At 43.1% G+C, this 21,542-nt stretch overlaps 1 protein-coding gene across 1 annotated transcript in view; it reads right to left on the bottom strand.

Moving 5' to 3' along the window:
• The window catches only part of COL11A1 (collagen type XI alpha 1 chain), a 146,215-nt gene that overhangs the window by 7,236 nt on the left and 117,437 nt on the right, over positions 1-21,542 (bottom strand). The window contains exons 47-62 of the mRNA XM_036452783.2: positions 19,873-19,926; positions 18,120-18,173; positions 16,820-16,873; positions 12,073-12,126; positions 11,027-11,134; positions 10,737-10,790; positions 10,157-10,210; positions 9,228-9,281; positions 6,939-6,992; positions 6,451-6,558; positions 5,934-5,987; positions 2,061-2,114; positions 1,077-1,184; positions 282-335; positions 152-187; positions 11-64 (exon numbers count right to left, since the gene is read on the bottom strand). Coding sequence (XP_036308676.1) covers positions 11-64; positions 152-187; positions 282-335; positions 1,077-1,184; positions 2,061-2,114; positions 5,934-5,987; positions 6,451-6,558; positions 6,939-6,992; positions 9,228-9,281; positions 10,157-10,210; positions 10,737-10,790; positions 11,027-11,134; positions 12,073-12,126; positions 16,820-16,873; positions 18,120-18,173; positions 19,873-19,926 — 1,008 coding nt within the window. The remainder of the gene's footprint in view (positions 1-10; positions 65-151; positions 188-281; positions 336-1,076; positions 1,185-2,060; positions 2,115-5,933; positions 5,988-6,450; positions 6,559-6,938; positions 6,993-9,227; positions 9,282-10,156; positions 10,211-10,736; positions 10,791-11,026; positions 11,135-12,072; positions 12,127-16,819; positions 16,874-18,119; positions 18,174-19,872; positions 19,927-21,542) is intronic.

Genomic DNA, 21,542 nt, shown 5'->3' with positions numbered 1-21,542 from the left:
ACGCACTCACCGGAGGGCCGGGGGGCCCTGGCAGGCCGCCGTCACCTTTCTGGCCAGCGGGGCCCTGTGGGAAGGAAAAGGGACAAGGTGAGCGGAGAACCAGGCACGGGGCCGCCTCGCTCAGAGAAGCGCTGAAGGCGCGGGTACTCACCGTGGAGCCTTTGTTCCCCTTGGGACCTTGAGGGCCCTGGAAAGGCAAAGGGAAGGCGCAGATGAGGAGGGCGTGTGTCTCTGGGGCATTGGCACGTTTACGTCACAAAGCTCTCCCCCCTGGTACTTACCGGTAAGCCTGGGGGACCGGGGGGCCCGATGGGACCGGCAGGGCCTGGAATTCCCTAGAGAGAGAGTCAGCTGCGTTAGAGGGTTTTTCTCAGTGTCACGTTGCCTGGTTTGCACAGTGCACACTTCAGAGAGCAAAAACAGTGCAAGAAGAGCTTCCGTTTCCCATTGTCTATATTAAGAAATCACTCGACAAGACAGTCTGTTTTGTTTTTTTTCTACACTCATTGGCCAGATTATGGTGATCTCTGAAAGCATAATAATCTGGCCACTCAGTATATATATTCATCTCCCCTTCCTACCCCACCCATAAATTCCTGCATGGGTGGGGTCTGGCCAGGGGGAGGGGACAAGGGCAGTTGGCCAGCCTGCCTGCTGGTCGTACTCCTGGTTGAGAGGACAATTTGCATATTAGCCTTTTATTATATAGAATATACACTGAATGACCAGATTACTATGCATTCAGAGATCATCATCATCTGGCCACTCAGTGTATGTTGCTTCAATGTCTACATACATATTTATGTCCCTGCAGCTTTCAGAATAATGATTTGCAAGTGCTGGGGATCAATACATGTTAGTGCAATTAACTATTGAACTGCAACTTCTGTGATTCGAACTTGGCATGCTTTTAATTTATGTATTCCAAGGTGAAATAAATTTTTCTTTGAAAACAGCACCGATGCAAGGAGATTAGAATTAAGAGGCTCTAAATCCCCTCCTTGGTCAAGTACGAAGGCCTTGCTCGTGCTGTGTGTGTATCATGGGATGGACAGGAACCTGATGTCTTTCCTCACCCCATCGCCCTTCGCTCCTGGAGATCCCTGGGTCCCGGGCAGCCCTCTGTCACCCTTCTCGCCTTGTTCTCCTGGAGGCCCGATCAGACCAATCAAACCAGGATGCCCCTGTGGAAGGCAGAGAGAGGACATGTTAACGCTACAGAAATGCCAGCCAGGCGGTCCATCCTAGTAATAAAATAACTGCGCATTCAATTTATGAAACAAAATGAACTTTCTGAAAGGATGTGGGTTAAAGACCCTCTCTGCCCACACCTCACATGATCTCATCCTGCTGACACTGACCGTGTTGAGGGCTGGGAGTAGTGTGGCAAGAAATGCTTTCTAAAAATAGCAGCTTCAGCGTTTCCTTTATGACCAGGAATTCCCTCAGCTACGAGACCCATAATAACCAGGTGTGAGATGTTGGTGAAGTAAACAACTGGAGACTCACTGTTTTAATAAGCATCTTATTTTATGCGAAATGACTTCTATTCTTCAGAGACTGTGCAGTCTTTGAGAAATATATGGAAACTTAAAAATAATCCAAAAATATTAATACCATTCTGAAAAAGGCTTATTTTACAAAAAAAAAAAAAAAAAAAAAGATTTGGTGCCGCTCAGTATACACTGAGAGATCACGTGACTATGTGTAAGATAGACTGCTCAAATTTTACTTCCACATTTAAAGCTCAAATACGGGCCTTTTGCTATTCCCTCTGCTTACTTCTGAATTCCAATTTTGGTATAACCTAGTGCTTTCCCCATCCGGTTCCTCCGGGGGCCACAGAGAAAAAGCAACTCTGCATTCTGGCGCCTTCTTCACTGTGACTCTGTGTGCTGTCTCCTGTGTAAGTCCCCCTGGCGAGCTAAGGCCTGATGGTGCTTCCCTTGGTCAGAACAGTAAAGACAGTCTTTGAAATTTCCCTTCTGGTGATTTTAATCTGCAAAAGTATGGTTTCTGCTACTAGAATATCAGAACTGTACTAACACAGACAGTCTCACCTTCTCGCCCTTGGAGCCAGGGTCACCTTTGAGACCAGGTAATCCGGGGGGTCCCTAGACAATGAGAAACAATAAACACACAGAGCGAATCATGTTACTCTTCACAGAGCAAGTCTGGTTTTGGTAACTCTGCCGACGTAATTTTGACCAAGTTGAAAAAACAACAATGACCAAGTTGAAAAATAATAATGATCACCACTTATTTTTCAGAATTCCAAACTATTTTGTACATTTTAAGACTCTATGGTTGACTATTTAACCATAATAAAAAAATATTAATGATCATGTTGATTAAATACATATGAAGACAGAAAGGTAGGTTTTCAGTGGAATACATTTTTAACTGCACTCATTTTAGAAGAAGAGATTTCCAAATAACATCTATTCAATCAAATATTTTAGCGTTAAACTCAAATTCAAAGATGATGCTATTTCTGGTAACATTTTAAAAACCTCCATTTGGAGAACACTTGGGGGAAAGGTCGCGGTGGGGGCACAGCTGATGGGGGCTAATGGGGATGTTGCCGACTGGGCATCAGTGTTCCAATGGCTGCTTCCCCCAGCCTGAGCCCCTCACCCACTAGCTGGGTACACTTCCGTCCATTTCTTCTCACCTCTGAGCTTTATTTAGAAAGGTGTTCTAATAACAACCGTGTCAAAGGCTTGTTGTCATGAGGGAAAAGCCAGTCCTACAAAAGCACTTTTTTGTGTGTGCCTAAACCGAAGTACAATGTAAATGTTTATTATTATTCCTATTATTATTCCTTTTTGCTATCATCAGCTTCCTCATCGCATTCTAACAGTACACGCAGAAGTGCCTAAAAGGGAAGAAACCCTGGGAATTCTAATCTCGCGGGCTTAATGAGAACTACAACAGACATTTATTTGTGTTTCTAATGCATTTTAAATCGTTCTATGAATATTATTCATGAAGGAGGCACAGGAAATTCTTATTTAATACCTCTAAGCTAATAATCTCTATGCAATTACAATATCTAAGGAGGAATTTGCCAGGCAGAAACCAGTTTCTAATCATTTTCATCCGCTGGAAATGGCAATCGGAGAAGATCTGATGTGAGCAGTCGTTATAAATAACCCTCTGAACCCAGGACGCGTCAGAATGCAAGCTCTGCCTTTAACGCTGTTATTCCAAGTGGACATCGTCTCCAGTTCCCCTGTAGGATATTGTAAATTGAAAAACCCTAGAGAGATGCATAATTCATAAGTGATGCTGTGGAAGAGAAAACGGGGCCCGTGCTTAAGCGTCTGGAATACAGACATTCCCCCTGCAGCGCCGGGCGTCCCAGACGGCGTGCTTTGATAAACATCGCAAAGCTCGCTGCCAGACACCGCGATATTATAAAATAATATTTAATTTGGTAAAAAGTAAGCGTTGTGTGGAGCATGCTAATCCCTATGGAATACTGCACACCTTGACCTGCTTACAGAGAGTTTAAATGTAGCACAAGAAAATAATCAAACTGCAGCTTAGTACCCGGGCTACCATGTACTCAGGCCTTTGTGGTTGGAGAGAGAACGATATTGGTTCTTGTATTGATCAGCCTGTGAAAGAGGGACTGGGAGGTAGTTCTAAGGTAAACGTGCCCAAAGATGATCGCTGAGCAATGTTTCAGCGACCCTGGAATGAATACGTAAAACACATGAAGGCTTAGGCCCAACACAGAGATGCTGACCTGCCTTCAAACACTAAAGTAGTTCATGAAGCCAAAACCAGTTTAGTTTGGCTCAGTGGACAGAGACTCAGCCTGTGGACTGAAAGGTCCCAGGTTAAATTCTGGTCAAGGGCACTTATGTTGGTTGTGGGCACATCCCCAATAGGGGGCGTGCAGGAGGCAGCTGATGTTTCTAATGATCTCGCTCCCTTCAATAAAATATATTTAAAAAAATAATAAAATAGTTCACAAAAGAACGTCCAGAATAGAGGCTGTGACTGTCCTCATGTTACAATAAGGAACTTTCCTAAAGTCGTCCTGCTAGTCATCAGCAGCGCTGGGCTCCAGGCTCAGTGACCTTAACCAGTGACCAGGATCTGCTCAGATCAGAACAGCTGCCCACAAAAGGGAACTTCTGCCAAAGCTGGTTTGGTTCAGTGGATAGAGCGTTGGCCTGCGGACTGAAAGATCCCGGGTTCGATTCCGGTCAAGGGCATGTACCTTGGTTGCAGGCACATCTGCAGTAGGGGGTGTGCAAGAGGCAGCTGATCGATGATTCTAACTCTCTATCCCTCTGTCTTCTTCTCTATAAAAAATCAATAAAAATATATTAAAAAAAAAAAAAAAGGAGGGGGGGGGAACCTCCGTTAGCTGAGCCTGAGAGACCGCTGAGTGGCCATGAAGAACATCCCAGGATGCCTCCTCTGACTCTGCCCTTTTGAGGACCAGGTAGCATCTTTCCTAAAATTAGACATCACAGTCAAACGCTGTGAAAAAGCAACGATATGTCCTTAAAACAAGCAGCCGGGAGTGGGGGTACGGGGTTCGGCACCCACGCTTTCAACTTTCTCGGTCACTCTGGGCCTGAGTGGGTGTGAGGCGTTCCGCCCCTCCCTCGCTCTGTAAACGCACATCCACCTGTGAGCCAGCAGCGCAGACTTCTGCAAGCCGCCTCCGGGAGGCCTGGCCGATGGTTTGTTTTTAATACAACCATTTAGCCGGAGGAAGGCTCCAGCATGATGTTTATTTCATCCGGGGAAAAAGGTCGGAACGCTTACTGGAAAATTCTGAAATAAGAAAAAAACGGCTGGCGGATTTTAGGGTGACATTAAGGCAAAGCGCTTCCTTTGTCCAGGCTCGCCCTCTGAACAGCACCCCGTATTCACAGAGAATACTCCCTAAACAGTTGGGGGTGGGTGGGTGGAAGATGGCCCAGGACCTGTGAGGCTGAGTGCTGACTTAATCATCTTGTGCTTGAAGTCACTCAAGACTTGGTAGCTTGTATTCAGTCACTAAGATAACGGATCTTTAACTTTCCAGAGAAAGTGAAAAGACCCTCATGGTAGAGGAAATTGTGGTGATGTTTTTACTAAAAGGAATGACCCCCGTTCCCTGCATAATTGAGATTGTGAGACACCGTTTTGATGGCTTTCTGCGTATGTCAATGTCTCCGAGATAATTGTTCATCTCTGCAAATTCTAAGTTCTGATATGGAAGTCCTCACCTCTCTGAAGTACTGGGCATCTCTCGCAGAGCGCCGTGTTCTGTTTGCCGTTTGCATTAATCCCTTCACACATCACTAGTTCTGGGAAATTAAGTGTACATGTCTCTACCATGACATAGAATCTGTTGTAGAGCAAGAATTTCAAGGCCGAGACCTACCTGAATTCTCGTTTCCTGCCCAGAGGCAGCAGTGAGGCCGGCCTGGCTCCTAGAATAACCTCCACCTGTGAGCGCTCACGGGTCTACGCAGCGCTTCACGCATCTGCCGAGCACGTCGCAAGCACGTGGCAGCGACCCAGCTCGGCGTTGTACCAGCCACACCTCTCTTCCCACACCTCTCTCAGCTGCGTGCCTGGCTGCCAGAGAGAACATTATCTGGGGAAGGAGTCCCTGGCGGACTGGGCCACGCCGCTCTTTCCAATGCAGGCGATGGCACGCGTTTGGGGAAGAGCTGGCCGGGCTACAGGTGGCATTGTATTGGGAGTGGAAAGATTTTTTGCATCCAAAGCTCAGAACCAAGGAGAGATCTCCTAATCACAGGGCATATTTTCAAAAGAACCTATCCGGATTACTTTCTTCTTCTCCTGCATGTTGCACACAATAGAGAGCAGTTTATAAGCTAGCGCGACGGAAGCTGTAGCTCGTAAATGATTTCGTTTCTGGAACTCTCCCTTCCCAATAGGAAGGTGCTACTTACCAAGGGACCGGGCGGCCCGTCTTGGCCTGCAGCTCCGGGGAGACCTTGTTCTCCCTGTGGAAAATAAGCACGATTGATTTCTTAAATGAACAGAAACATATTTCTTTTATTTTAATTTTGGAAGAAAGCAAACATTGCCTGTGGAGTCCCTCACATGGAGAACTCCTACAATTAATTGTAGGCAATCTTGAGTCTTCTCCCTTTGTGTGGTATTTGTCTACAGGCACACACACACACACACACACATGCTGGGTATAAAAATATGACATCTTTGTGATCTTAGGGTTTCGCTTTCTACTCAGCCTTTATGAGTTAGAATTTCACCATGAAATAAATTTCACCATGAAATAAATAAATAAATGACATAATGAAATATTTAAGATTCTCATCATTATATAATATTTCCCAAATTCCCTTCAAAACATCCACACTCTATTTTATAAATTAGTGCTGACACAAACATTTTCATTTAGAACTGTGTTGTGTGTTTTTTAAACAAAACATCGCGGATGCTCACCACGGGCCCTGGGATGCCCCGGAGGCCCTCTGGACCTGGCTTCCCGGAAGGGCCCTGAGGACCCACTGGGCCAGTTTTCCCGGCTGGACCTTCGGCCCCTGCTTCCCCCTGTTAGAAAATACAACATGGGACTAGTGAGGAAAAATGTCTGGTTATTTCATGACAAGTGTTGTCTAAAAAAAAAAAAAAAAAAAAAAGGGTCAATCTAGACCACGTGTCAAACACAAGGCCCGCGGGCCAAATCCGTTCCGCCAGGCCTTGCAATGTGGCCCGCACCGCGCTGTCATCACTGCACTCCGCTGCGTTTCCATCACAATGACAGTTTATGACTGTTCAGTAAACCATTCGGCCCGCGATTTAGGCTGGATTTTAGATTTTGGCCCCTTCTCTGATTGAGTTCGACACCCCTAATCTAGACGTTGGGCCATGTATGCAAAGCTGTGTAGGCATAAGCTTTGCATACACAACACCTACACAGCCGACCTTACCTTGGCGCCCTTTTCCCCTTGCCGTCCCTCTGCACCTGCAGCTCCCGGAGGACCCTGCAAACAGAACACAGTCAGACTTCCTCTGCACTTCCGGGGCCCCCTGTGATGTAAAAAACTCAGCATCCCTAAATCTTGCAGCCAACTGATGTCGAGAAGAATCATTTATGTTGCATAACCTAATATTCAAAGTATCAAAGAAAAGTTTTGAGCTAGAAATAAGACATAATCACCATGATATTTACATTTTCTTCCTAATAATTTCGCCGCATTATTCATGTCTTCCCTTTCAGTATTTCCTAGAAACCTTTCAACTCTACATACACAGAGCTCTGGCTTTGATAGCCTGCCACAGTAAGATCTACACATATTATACACATCCATAAAAAACTTATTCTAAGACCTGTACGACTGACGATTACTGTGGAATATTCATTCCATTTCCACTAGCTAATTGAATTTTTATTATTCCTTTAACAAGCATGCAATACCAGGTGATGCAATTTTCTACACCAGCTCAGACACAAGTCCTGAAAGTTTAAATGAATGATCTCAAGAAAATTGCATTCATTTTTCCCCAGACTCTCTTGTTTACTTCAATTTTTGCAAGGAATTGTGCTCAGAGTCAGGGACCGAGATTGAGGTTAGAGAAGGGAGGGGAGATGATGCTCCTCAGCCCCAGAAATTGCTTTTCAGCAAAATGCACAGAACCAACTTGGTTCTGGAACAGCTGTGAGGCTAACCTGGGTCTTAGTATCTCATGGCTTACTGACAGCAGCTACATACCTGTGTGGTGCCTGAAGGAAATACGCATTCCTTCTCAAGGATTACCATTGACAGGGTGTGCGCATACTACAAATGACAACTTAATTCCCCTCCTTGTTCAATAACTGTTAGAATGCTGAATGCCAGTATCGCCGCCTCTTGCAACATTCTGATCAATATTCCATTAGGAAGGCTTACGTGTAGGAGTCACTCATAGAAAAAAAATGATAATACGTGTGAACACGTCTTGCCATTGCTCCTTCGGCACTGGGGTGATAGAGCTTCACGGCTGTTGATCTATCTTTCTGGGTCTCCAGTGTGGGGAGCCCAAAGGGAGGGAACATGTTGACTGCCACAGAGCAGACAAAGCTTGCTTAAGCTTTCATGTTCTGTGACGGAAGGAACGTAGAGAGGAGGAAGGGAAAGGGGGCACTCAGTCAATGAAGAGAAATTGCATTCCAAGAAGATATTTACCAAATAAATATAACGCAAATTCTTTTCTGTCAAAGAGGAATATCTGTAAATATCAACTCAAATTTATGTTGCTGGGAGACCACAGGAAAACCTACTTACACTCCGTCTACGAAGGTGGGTTGTATGACAATGCCCCTAAGAGAAAGCTACCGGAGAAGAGCAGCTCTGTCCTTTTAGATTTCTTAGGGAGACCGAGTCCAAGAAATGTATTCGGTGTTTCCCCTCCACCCACGCACCACGTATGTGGCAAAGAGACACGAGGAGGAGAAGGCATGAAGCTGTGAGAGGCGGGTCCGCAGAAACTGTGTTATAAATAGTGTAGCGGGAGGAGAGCCTAGTATAAGGTGACCAGACATCCCGTTTTTTTAAACAATTTGTCCCGCATCCCGTGGCATTTTTAAAAAGTCCCGATTTTTGGAAAGAAAATCGGGACTTTTTCAAAACGCCACGGGATGTGGGACAAATCGTTAAAAATCGGGACTGTCCCACCAAAAGTGGGACGTCCTGGTCACCTTAACCTAGTACCTACTGTAACCAACATCACAACAAGGTCTATGTACTTATACTGAGTGGCCAGATGATGATGATCTCTGAACGTATAATCCTCTGTATCTCACTGTTGTCTTTTGTTGAGATCCTTCCTCTGCTTCCAAATCTGACGTCTGCAGATGGAAAGCGATCTACCGTTTTATGCTGATGGCTCCCGAGCCCATCCCATGGATCCTGCATCCAGGTTTTCACAGCGTCTTAGGTGGCCCTGGCCCGTGACATTCCATCTCTCCGGGATGCACTGGTGCTGATGCCAACGACCCGGGACACCCAGACAGAAGGCCTGCTCAGCCCAGAGCTGTCCTTCCCGGTGACGGCCTGGGCCTGGCGGCTCAAGGGGGATCGTTGCCTAGGTGTTTTGACAAACTTGAGAAATCGCCCTCTTCTCCGGGATGCACATCCCTCAGCATCCTTCTGATGCACCGCTTACGTATACAGTGTATGGGTTTACACATATGGTGGATAATGCGTGGATGGTTCCAGTAAAGAATTTTAAAAACTTACTCTCTTCCCTGGAGGACCTGGCGGGCCTGCCTCACCGGAGGGGCCAGGGGGACCCTGTAAAATGAGAAAAACATTGAAGCCACGGGTGCTGGTTCACGGCCCACAGCATCTTTCAGAATCGGGACTGAACCCAACCCTCCTGCTCGTCTCCCCTCATCTCTCTCCTGGAGAACCGCGGCCCTTCTCCCGATGCCTCACTGCCGTCAGGTAACTGTGGGGGACACCTGGTCAGTCCAGTGAGCACTTCCTCAGAGCCAGAGAGAGCGATCGGAAATACCGCGTTCTTTTAAAACGTGCTAATTTCTCTGACGAGCACCCCACAGACGTGCCAACTATAGAACCGTGCGGCGGTGATGCCACTCAGAGGGCACACACCTGTGAAGCCAGGACAGTGCCCCTCTGCCCCTCCCTGAGCCACGCCAGCATCACCACGCACAGGAGCGTGAACCAGCCCGCAGTGCCATTGGCACAGAGCGAGCCCAAGCTGAGGGCAGAGCGCCGGGGGCGACGCTCTGACACAAAGCTGTGTTTGGGGAGCAGCTTGTCTCTGGCTCCTGCTGAAGCTCAGCCCGCACATGGCCACAGCGCCCCTGTCATCACCGGACCACCGCAGCCGGCACAGCGTGGGGCGCGATGCACAGGACATGCCACACCCTGGCGTTCTTCCCCTGCCTATTGGTGATCTCCACGTAGCTTACACTAACACGAGTGTACAGATAGCTGAACTTGATGCTGTCTGGCAGAACCTGATGTGACTTTTTTTTTTGGCTTAGATTTTTTAAATCACATCAAGTTAGAAACACTTCGTGTAAGTTAGCCTTTTAGCTGGAATTGAAATATAATTCTTCCAGAACAAATGGCTATTTCTGATTTTCTTAACTGCCTTGAGGCGAGAAAAGACCAAATAAAAGCAGAGTGTGCTTGCTCACCGGCTGACCGGGGTCTCCGTCCTCACCCTTGTCACCGCCGACGCCATCTTGACCCTGTAACGGGAACAGGAAATGAGCCCTCTATTTCTCACTGTCCATCTGCTCCCATCAGAGATAAGGGTATAGCAAATTGTTTTGGTCCTTGAGCTAAGTGATGACCAGGAGGACATAGGATTTTGTTCTTTCTGTTGTTCTTTTAAGAATGGGGGTCTCTCTCACTCTTCCCATAAAGATTTGTGAAATTGTGACCACATCGATCAGATACCGATCAGATATACCGCGTTCTTTTAAAACGTGCTTTTAAAATATAGTGTGCTTTTTTAAAAAAATATATTTTTATTGATGAAACGTATTACAGAGGGCCCCCCGGTTTCCCCCCATGGACCTGTACATTGTACCCCCCTCCCCCAGGCCCTCACTGCACTCTTGTCTGTGTCCATGGGCTATGCGCATAGCATGTAAGTTCTTTACTTAATCTCTTCCCAGCCGCTCCCTTCCCTCCGAGGCAATTCAATGCTTCCTGTGACCATTAGCAATGGACACGCGGGACCCCCCACCCTGTACTTCCCACGCCACTCACCGCAGGGCCGGGCTCCCCGGGAGGACCGGGGTCTCCAGGAAAACCGACAGGACCCTAGAGGGGGTTTGCAGAGGGAAGGAAGTAAGTGAAAACTCTCTCTTAGGAACTCTGACGTCTAAGAGGTCAAGGTCATGGTAGTACCACATGAGAATGTCTCCCTTCTCTTAGCAATGTCACAGCCGGAGGCTGTGTTGGCTTTATGAAAAGTCAGTCTTGTGATCTCTCATCTTCCTACGGACAGCTCCAAGGTGGCCTTGGCTTCGGGGCCATTTGGAAGGGGCCCGACTTACCGGGTTGCCCTTGGGGCCATCGTCCCCTGGTGGCCCCTTGGCGCCAGGAGGTCCAGCCGCGCCGGGAGGCCCCGCTTCCCCTTTCTCTCCTCGTTCTCCTTTGGGGCCCTGCACACAGGAGAGAGAGCTGTTACTTACAAGCTCTAAACCACACTTTTCCCGTTTCCAGGTGTTTTCATCACTAAGCCGGGCCCGGCTCTAATGCAGTGATGCGAGGACGCTGACGGGGAACTTGGACTTGGGAGACACGCAGGCCTGCACTGAACTCCAAGCCGTGATCTGCTGGCTGCGCTCCCAGCACTGTGTTAGGCTTCCCAGTCTTCCCACGGAAACCATCGCCTTTCGTGACCAGAGGAGGAGGGACACGAGAGAGGAACGCGCTAGTGGCAGTCCACGAGGTGGGCAGAAGGCGGGTGCGGCTTCTAGAGAAAGCCCACAAGGGCCCCGTCCTTGAATGAGAGTGCCTTCCATGCTCGCACTCGCTCCTCGCTGGAGGGGAGCCCCTGGAGCATTTGCACATGCGTGCAAAGCAGTGTCTTAGCCTGTGCAGGTCGGGTCAGGGGACTCTGGCCGCAGGGCAGTGCCTACGGATTGCCAAGCTGTGGCACAGCTCCCCGGTGTCCACGGCTGAGCCACGTGCCTTCCAGCCACAACACAAATGGGCCCAGACATTTTCCAAGACCTCCCCGAGGGGGCCAATTCACCAGGCTTCACCGGACCTGAGTGAGAACAGGGCCATCCTAACACAATTTTTTTTTGTTTGTTTTTGTTTTTATGTAGCCATGTTGGTCTGTTTCTTTCTTTTGTGGACAACCCACCACAAAACCTTAGACCATCAACAGCTCAAATCTGAAGCCTCTACCTTAACGCAAATGTGACTCGTGCAATTCCTACATTAGTCAAAACACGCGGAGGATATGAAATAGTCTTCAATGGAAACCCTCCGAGTGTCTGCTTTTCTTAGTGGAAAGGCCAGGCAAATAACTGAACTACAGGAGGTGGGTGACGTGACAATCTCAGGGGAGCCCCCGGACACTCGCGCTTACCCCTGTGCCTGCTTCCCCGGGCGGCCCTGGGTTTCCTGCTTCTCCAGGTTCACCCTGAAACAAAGAGATGGGATGAGCATCAGGACATGGAAGCGAGGGCTCACATTTATAAAACCGCCTTCCGTGAAGACCACGGTGTCTGAGTCCTGCCCTGCAATCATTCTGGTCTCTAACAGCAAAGAAACCTCCTGTCACTGCCTTTTCTTCCTCAGGGAGGAGGCCAAAGCTACAACTCTCACTGGTTAGTCACCAGGCAGATCATTCACCCAGGGTCCCACCACCCTCACTGGACAGACTGTCGCTGCTCCCAGCCCAGGTGTATTTGTGCTATGTCAATGATCATATAATTAAATGTATAGGTTCAACAATTTCAGGCATTTTTGTACCAAAATGTGAATTTATCACCGACAAATAAGCAAATCCTTTGGTAGTATGATTCTCCTGTAAACTGTATGGAGTAGAGGCCTAAAGAGCATAGAAACAGAATGTCTTTGTAAGCTGCATAAAGGCACAGATACCAGTTAAAACTGCTCCTTTTGAGGATGTACATATTTTACATTTGGATGGTTATTTTTCTACCTTAGCACACTGATAGCTAAGCCTCCAAGACTAATAGGTTTTGGTTAGGAAAGTCTGTTACTAATTCTTTGGATGTAAAATGTTGGCAAATAACGTATCAGTACAATCATGTGCCATGTTTATCGACCCGATCAGAGGTACCAGCAAATTCTGAGGCAGAAATGGTTCTAAATTTAAAAAAAAATATAAGGCCTGAATGCTCTTTAACATTTAACTCTGCTCTCTCAAATATTCCCATTGCTCATCCATTTGTTTGAAATGCATTACATTAAACAGAAACAGAATCCCGGGGGCCAGGCTAGCTTGTGTATATAATTCCTTCCTCAGTGAAAATATGCACATATTTTAACTTCATGAATTATCTGCATAACAACGGAAAATATCAAGTACTTTCATTGTGTATAAGAAATTTTCTTCTCAAGAGGAACAGCAAATATTTCCAGTTTTTAAATAAATCTTACAAGTAATATTTAATAGAATAATATTGTATTTATATTATTTACAAAGAAATGAATCATTCAGCTGAGTATGATGAAATGATATATGTGATATATCTGTCATTATTCATATCTTCAAAATAAATCTTTGGTTTGCCATTCAGATCAAATGCTTTCTATATGGAATATTACGGTCTACTGCATGAGTTCACTTAGATGTGAAATTTAAAACGGTCAAACTCATACAAGGAGAGAGAAGAAAGGTATTTCACAAAGCGTAGCTGTACCAGAGCCTCAAATTGTACATCTTTATAATTTTATCAATTATAGCTCCATGAAGCTGGGAAAAACTCACAGGACATCAGGCCCGGGCCCAGTAGCTCGGTTACAGCATCGTCCTGACACAACCAAGTTTGGTTGGTCAGGGAATCGACCAATGAATGCATAAATAAGTGGAACGATAAACAACAAATTAATCTCTCTAAAAAGTATACAAAGAAATACAGGAAATCTATTGACCATGAACAAAATATCTTCTTAGCCACCATGTTAACCCCTGGTGAGACCACAGAAATTGGAACTAGAGGGAAAATAACTATTTTTCTAGTCACCTTCTGTATATTTTGTTGTTGCGTCTTAATCCTTGTCCATTATAAAGTTAAACTAGATTCTTAAGGATTAGTTCCATTTTTGTCAAATGAGGAAAATGACAGGTAGCAAAGAGATAGGTTTGAATAATTGTTAAAATTTAAAGTTAAGTTTTCACCACAAAAAATCTCTTCATGTAGAGAACAATGCATCTGCGTTCAATTGTCAAAAGTTCATATGCAAATTACCTTTTGTATAGGAGAGCCAGGTATGCACAAAATAAGTGAACAATTATTTAAGAAGAAAGTAATGTCGTGAAAATGTTAGGTCATGTCCCATTTAAAATCTTTTGAATAGGACAAAATTCCAAGTAAAAAAATAAAATGTTACAAATCTACATCAAATAGATCAATCTGTATTTCTAGTATCAACAAGGCTACACCATATTCATTCTAGAAAGTCATAATTAATATGCAATGATACAAATTCTGCAGAGAGCTAGGTGATCAATTTTAAATTATTACTCAGCATGCCACCATTTTGCCTCATTCTGTGACACACTTGCTCAGGTTGAGAGCACATGGCTCTGTGTGCCTTTTGTCATAATATATGCATTCCATCCCCAGGCCCTGTGCTGGTCCCATCTCTGCTCTGAGGAAACCGCTCAAGTGCAGAAATCCATCGGTAGCGAATATGTATTCCGTGGAATCAGGCTACACATTTTTCAGCAGAGCGCAGCATGGCTCCCGGCTATGCTTTTCTTTCCCTTTATTACTTTTTTTCACTGAATTAGTGACTGGAAATAAATTTTCCAAAATAAAAACGAGGAAGCACTCAGCCAGAACCAAAGCTGATATCAGAAACCTGTAATCTACAGCAAATGGCATTACTCCAGATGCTGAGAAAAATTAAAATCAGAATTTCACTTCTGCCTGGCTATCACACAGAAGCCTATTTTGGGGAAAAGAGTGAGAAATGAAACTCTCTGTGATGGTGACACTGGTGGGTAGGAAGTGGAATCGATGGTAGGAAGTGGAATTGAGTCTTTCTCGAGACTGGGTGTGGGCCGGGTTACCAGCCGGGCTGTGAGCGCATGGACACAGCATGGCAGGGGGCCTCGCAGAGCTCCGAGCATCTGGCACCCGTGTTTGCCCAGGAGTTCCAGAAGGAAAACCATCCAAGAAGCAACTGAAGTGCTTACAACGGTTCCCACTGCACTCCAAAGTTTTGCAGAGGACGAGGCTGAACAGGCTATTAAGAGGTTTTAAAATGTGCTCTGCGGGCAAAACTCAAAGCAGAGACTAGACTTCACAACTCTCTAGTCAGCATTAGAGCCAAAAGGGGGGTGGGAGATACAAATGCAAACTTTTAGAGAAAAGTCATGGGTGACAGATGCATACGTACAGGCTGTTTGAAGTACAGCCCTAGGCTCAGACAATCAAAGCTAACCACAAACCATCTCCTCAAACCATTGTAAGCAGTAAAGGTTACATTTTGAAGCAATTCAGTTTATCCAATTGTTTGTGCATTCATTCATCGCACAATGAATGTTCTGGTCAGTGTTTAGACCAAACATCAGAACCTTTTCTGATGACATTTATTAACTCCCTTCCATGTGTTTCCATGTGCTCCCAGGGTGATGCAAAGGGAAGGAGGACAGTTGTGTCCTCACTTGTGCGATACAGGGACACCCTCAGACGGTGGTCTCTCCCCCCATTGTTCCCATGACAACTGGACTTCGTGAAAAATGATCCTTTAATTCCACCCCCAGCTCACTGGCACCTTTTCAACACTAAACTCCCAACGTAAGAATATAAACAGAGATAATCAGTCTAAAAAAATAGATTATTTAAGCAGTAACACTTTGATAATAACTTTAAAGTGTTTCAATATAGTGTTTCTATGTAATAATTAAGAAATTAGTTGAATAATCATATAGGCCTGCCCAGGTAGCTCAGCTGGTTGGAGCATCAACCCGACAGGCCAAGGTTGCTGGTTTGATCCCTGGTTAGGGCATCTACAAGAATCAACAATTGAATGCACAAATAATTGGATAAACAAGCCAATGTTACTCTCTCTCTCCTCCTCCTCCCTCTCTAAAATAAAAATGTAAAAAACAGTCCTATAGGGTTAATTACATTGAAAATACTAGAATGTAGGTGTTGAGCAGAAATAAACATCCAAATAATATATTTTAATTCTACCACATTACTTTTCTGAGCATTAAAATTTTAAATTAAAACAATTTAAATGCAAGATATGGTATATAAAACTTTAGATCAAACAACAGAACTTTTTCTATAGCATTTAAGAACTAGAAAATTCAAGAAATTTCTGTTGTTTCTACTGGATAATATTTTATGTCATGAAATTTCAATTTTGGCCACCAAAACTGCTATTTTAGTTTTTACAGAAAGCACAATTGATGTCAATGTTCGGAAAATTCTATTAAGAAATGAGTATGAATGCATCAATAATAAATCAGAAGCATTTTCTAAATTGTGTGTCATTTTCACGAGGAGGAGGAAGAGGAGGAGACTTTTAGATGTGATGGTGCTCATGAGAAAAGGAAGCTATCCCGGATGTTATGGCACATGCCAATTACTTTACCAAGCGCCAAAGACAGGACACAGTGATAGCAATGAAAATGGAACTCCACATACGACAAAATGAGTAATTCTTTTGTAGTTGGAAGGATTCTGTTTTTCCTTTATGTCATTGCATCACCAATCTCTTCTAATTTCAGTAAAGAGTGTTATTAGTGACACAAGTCTAGTCAGACATACCTGGGTCAGAGTAGATCTTGATTTAGTCACTTTCTACTGATAAAACCTTGATGCAAACACTGAAATTCTCTAGGCTTCAGCCTTCCTGGTTTAGACATGTGGATAATAATACCCTTATCACAGGGTGGTTGGGTTGATTAAAGGAAATACTCCATGTACACCATCTGTGCAACACCTAGCAATCAAAAACCATGGTATCTCAAGTCCTTCTACTTCTCGTATTGAGCTACTGGAGAGGATGACTTGGGGTTCATCTAGCTGTGTGTGAAACACTTAGAAAGCAGCCCTGGGAACTGAGACAATGTTACCAAGCCCTCTGTTCTTGCCATTTCAAACAGTAAATCATTACATTCTGACCTTGTCTCCGACACCACCCACGGAACCAATGGATCCCGGAGGTCCTTGTGGTCCCTGCAGGAGAGGAAAAGGAACACAGTTATCCTCCTTATAATGACATAATAAATCATAAGTATGTACCTAGTTCTTCTTAAAGAGAGAAGCATGTGCAAGGATTTCCCACATCATTGGAAAAATGGGACAAAATCAGGTCCTTTACTGGGATGTCGAATTCACTGGAGAGCAAATAATTTAATGAAACTGATTTTTAAATGCACCAGAATTTTCAAGTTAAGACTCGAGATTTTCCAACTCTAGTCTTGCCAGCTGGTACACAAAACGTAAACTCATCCTTCCATACAGCAAACATGTCCTATTTAGAGGATGATTTTTGTGATTTTTTTGTAGTGGATCAAAATACAACTCTGGAGAGGAATTAGATGATCCATGCCAAAAACAAAGTCAGCCACCACTCAATCTCAAAATTATATACGGACAATGAGAACCTAAAAGCATTTTTGGTACATCTGCTCCTGGTACATTCTGGCCAGAATTAAAAGCAGACATAGAGCAGCAAAGTCAATAGAAGCCTCATTCTTGGTGAAAAGGTGAAGTCAGAGGTGTGATCACCTCAAAGCCTATACATTTGTTATTGATAACAAGATAAATATGACATCACATTTCAAAATCCTACAATATTGGAACAGTGAGTTAATTATCAAGCTCTGGGGAGATTATTTATACAATTCAGAGGATACATTTTACACAGTGATAGGTGCATGATATATAGGCACACGTTACTCAAACATATTTTATGGAGTGAAAACACAAATGCAAACTTTTGGATAAAAGTCACCGGAAACATGCATATGTAAAGGTGGTTTGAGGTATAGTATTGGGCTCGGGCAATCAAAGTTAATCACAAACCATTCCTCAAGCTATTGTAAGCAATAAAGATTAAACTTTGGCTGCCTTCAGCCAAAGTAACCCTGGACAGTTGTCATATATGTAAGGCCCAGTCTTAGTATGTTGAATTGAACAAATGTGGTTATTCTAATGAAGCTAGTGTTTCTACAATAATTCACCAATAAGTAATTAATGTACACTTTGCACCTGTTTTTATATTTATGGTGATTAGTTCCCTAAAAAGCCTGTTTCTTTTCTTGTAAAATGACCTGGAGTAACTAGGGATCCTTGAACTCTGCACTTAAACATTTAACAACAGAGGGGTTATCTCCCTTGTACTGCAGACATTGGTCATTAAATGATAACAACACCCATACAGCTTCCAAGTAATTAACATCCACTTCACAGTGCTTACATCAGCTCCGTTGGGACCTTGGGGACCTCTTGGGCCTGGAGGACCGGGTGGACCCTGTAAGAAATGGACATTGAGGTTTGATAGGTTTGTGAGGGCCACAGTACATGCACTTAGAAAACTTAAAGGTCTCAGCCTGCAAAATCAGTCAGTGAGCACCTCCGGCTCGTAAGATGTTCTTGATGGACACAACGCCACATTAGCGAATACTTCTTTATACAGAGCAATGGGGAAATTAAAACTGCAGGGAAAACATTTAAAAAGGCGCCTGGCCAGTGTGGCTCAGTGGATGGAGCATTGTCCCGTGCACCACAAGGTCACATGTTTGATTACCAGTCAGGGCATATGCACATGTTTTAGATGGGGAGTGCAGAAGGCAGCCAATCAATGTTTCTCTCTCATCGATGTTTCTCTCTCCCCCACCCCCTTCATCTCTCTAAAAATAAATGAAGATATATTTTTAAAAATTTAAAAAGCCTATTGCTACTATCTGAAATAATTAATTCATACTACAATTAGAAATAGTTTATGCCAGGATATGCCAGAATGCTGGTGTGGAAAAGGAACAAAGCTGGAACAAGAAATGGCGCTTGAGTAGCTTTTGAATTCTTAATTCTATAGAGAATTTTAAAACTTGTATATGTGTTCCATAGGTTAGAACTGAAATACGATTAACTGCCTCATTGTCTTTCCAAAACGATGGTTCTCTCTCCTTGTTATGCATTAAAATGAACTTGGCCGCTTTTAATAAATTATGGATGGCCAGACTCTGTAACCTCACACTTGTGGTTAGTCAGGAGTGAATACCAGGGCACTGGTATTTTTTTTTTAAAGGTCGCAGATTATTTTAATATCATGGTTGAAAAGCTTGTCTACTCCAGCTTTCCCGCAGGTCAGGGAGAATGCATTGGTATTCAGGGAGCCAGCAGTCACATCCATGATGCTCGCTTAGTGCCTGAAGCTGCTTAGAGTTACTGAATCTGCACCTGTATGTCCCCTGCTTTTAAGTTTATTGTGATGACAAAAAAACATTTCTTATTTGAAGAAAACAAAATCTACGTTCAAGTGTAAAATTGTCAAACATGTATTTTAAGGAAGTAAATATTGGAGTAATCTTTACTGAAAGAAAGAAACAATTAGGAAGTGTATTCATTATATTTCATTATTAATGTCAACGATCTTACCTAACTGTTTCCTTACCCAGTACAGTGCTTACTAAACAAACGTATGTATTTCACATTTTCAGATGAACCATGAGATCAGAGAGCCAGAATTAATCAATGGAAATTATGCCATCGTGTTCTAATTAATTGAGAATTCCTTATTAAATGAAGACTTTCAAAATACAATTAATTTTAATACTGTGCTAACATTTGCTAATTATTCAAATCCTGGGAGACTACTATCCTTTATTTACACCACATGGAAGTTCAGAGCTCAATACTCAGAAATAATTGAAGTGTGACAGTTTATCTACACCTCCAGAATATACACAGAGAAATGAAAAATATACCACCCAGTGAGAGTCCCAGGTGTGTTCACCATTATCCCAAAGTGAGAAAGAAAAAATAGAGGTTCAACATGATGAGAGAGACGCAATGGTCCCAGGCGCAGGTTGGGTAGGAGAAAGAGAGAGCATCCATTTGAAAAGCCATAGCCTTTTAGGACAACTCTGTTCACATTAATAACCCTTCAGGACATATTAATAAAATGGAAACCCATCAGATCTGTCTGATACTTAAAATTCAAAACATACCATGGGACCGACATCTCCATTTTCACCTTTTTCGCCAGGTGGGCCTGGCAGACCCTAAGAAAATGGAACAGAAAAACCACAAAAGTCGCTCATTTATTGAAAAAGAAATACTTGGCCAATTTCTGAAATACAACCAAAAGTTAAATATAAAGTTAAGTTACAACTTTAAAATGAAAAGATTCAGAAACTATCATATAAAAATACTTATCATATAAGAATTGACTACACGTGGTGAGATCTTATATCTACACTTACGAAGAACACGTAGGCTTTGTTATCAGAACTCACAGAGCAGGTTGCACTCCGATGTCACCTGGCTGTAGCCTCATGGGAAATTACTGTCCTTTACCTTGAACTTTCTCACATCTACTTTGGGATCCCCAAATTAAATTATATATAAATGGGAGTGGATCGTTTTATTTTCAGAACAAGCCCAGCTCTGCATTGCATCGTTTCTTTATGTGTATGGTCATCCCTAAAATTAACTCAATAGGAACCTCCCAATAGAAAAAAAATTGAAAAATTTCTTTCTTTCTGATGAAGTCTGATTATAGTTTGATTTTATTAAGATGAATGTTCTTGTTATTAAAACTAATTGAGACATAACAGGTCGGGTTCTCTTGTTGCAGAGCTCAACCTCCCAAATGACACCGGTGAATCGGTTTCCGTGCGTCCTAAGCTTTTCCTGGGAGTAATTTACACAGGAAGAGACTCTGTTTTAAGGTCTGTCAGTTTCAAATCATTTGCCACTAAAGTGATGACATGAAAAAGTGAATTTAGGCCAAAGACGTTCATTTTATGTCTCTTTCATATGCATACAAAGAGTAAACTTCAAACTGAAAAAGCAAGTCATTTAACCAGAGCATTATATCATTATTATTTAGGTCTATTATAATTGCTAAAATCTATGCTGCCATGAAGACTCAATTAAAGGATGTAGATCAATTATGAAAATGTTAATCATATTAACATCTTTTCAGATTCCTGATTTAAAGATGTAGCCATGGCAAAATAGAATCAATTTCTTAATGCATCGATTTCTTGAGTCACCTTATCAAACAGCACATTTATCAAGTTGTGGAAATGAAGGTAATTTTTATGTAATATGTTATAAGCATAAGCTACCAGACATCTTCTTTAATCATGAAAACTCAATTCCTGAATTCCCTTATAGAATTCAGAGCAATCTCTTAAATGAGAAAGCGGGAAGAGAATGGTACCATACCCATTGGCAATCTAATTTTTAATGTCTTGTTGTCTTCAAATACGTGTTTTTCACACACTGATGAGTAATACTCATGACTGCTTGTTACTGTCTAATAAGTATAAAATACTTCAGCAGTAATATAAAAATAAAATCTTTGCATTTTCCAAATTTAAAAGGATTTATCTTGACATTAAAATAAAAGTGGAAAATGATATCATGTTCACTGGTAGACATTCAATGAGTTTTATAACAATAATAATTATGATAACATAATTATATAGTTTATGATGTAATTTGTATAATTATATAGGTAAACTACTTAAATATTGAACATCAATACTCTGGGACTTTACTTGTGAAAATAAGAAAATTAAATTTATACCAATTCCACTTCTACTTACTTTTCTGTAGCCTCACAAATGTTTAAGTGCAGTGAATAGATGATTTAATTTGAACATTTCTA

Source organism: Pipistrellus kuhlii, unplaced genomic scaffold (assembly GCF_014108245.1).
Source record: "Pipistrellus kuhlii isolate mPipKuh1 unplaced genomic scaffold, mPipKuh1.p scaffold_m20_p_24, whole genome shotgun sequence".
Lineage (NCBI taxonomy): Eukaryota > Metazoa > Chordata > Mammalia > Chiroptera > Vespertilionidae > Pipistrellus > Pipistrellus kuhlii.
The sequence above is the reverse complement of the archived record's forward strand: the minus strand, read 5'-3'. Positions and strand labels throughout refer to the sequence as shown.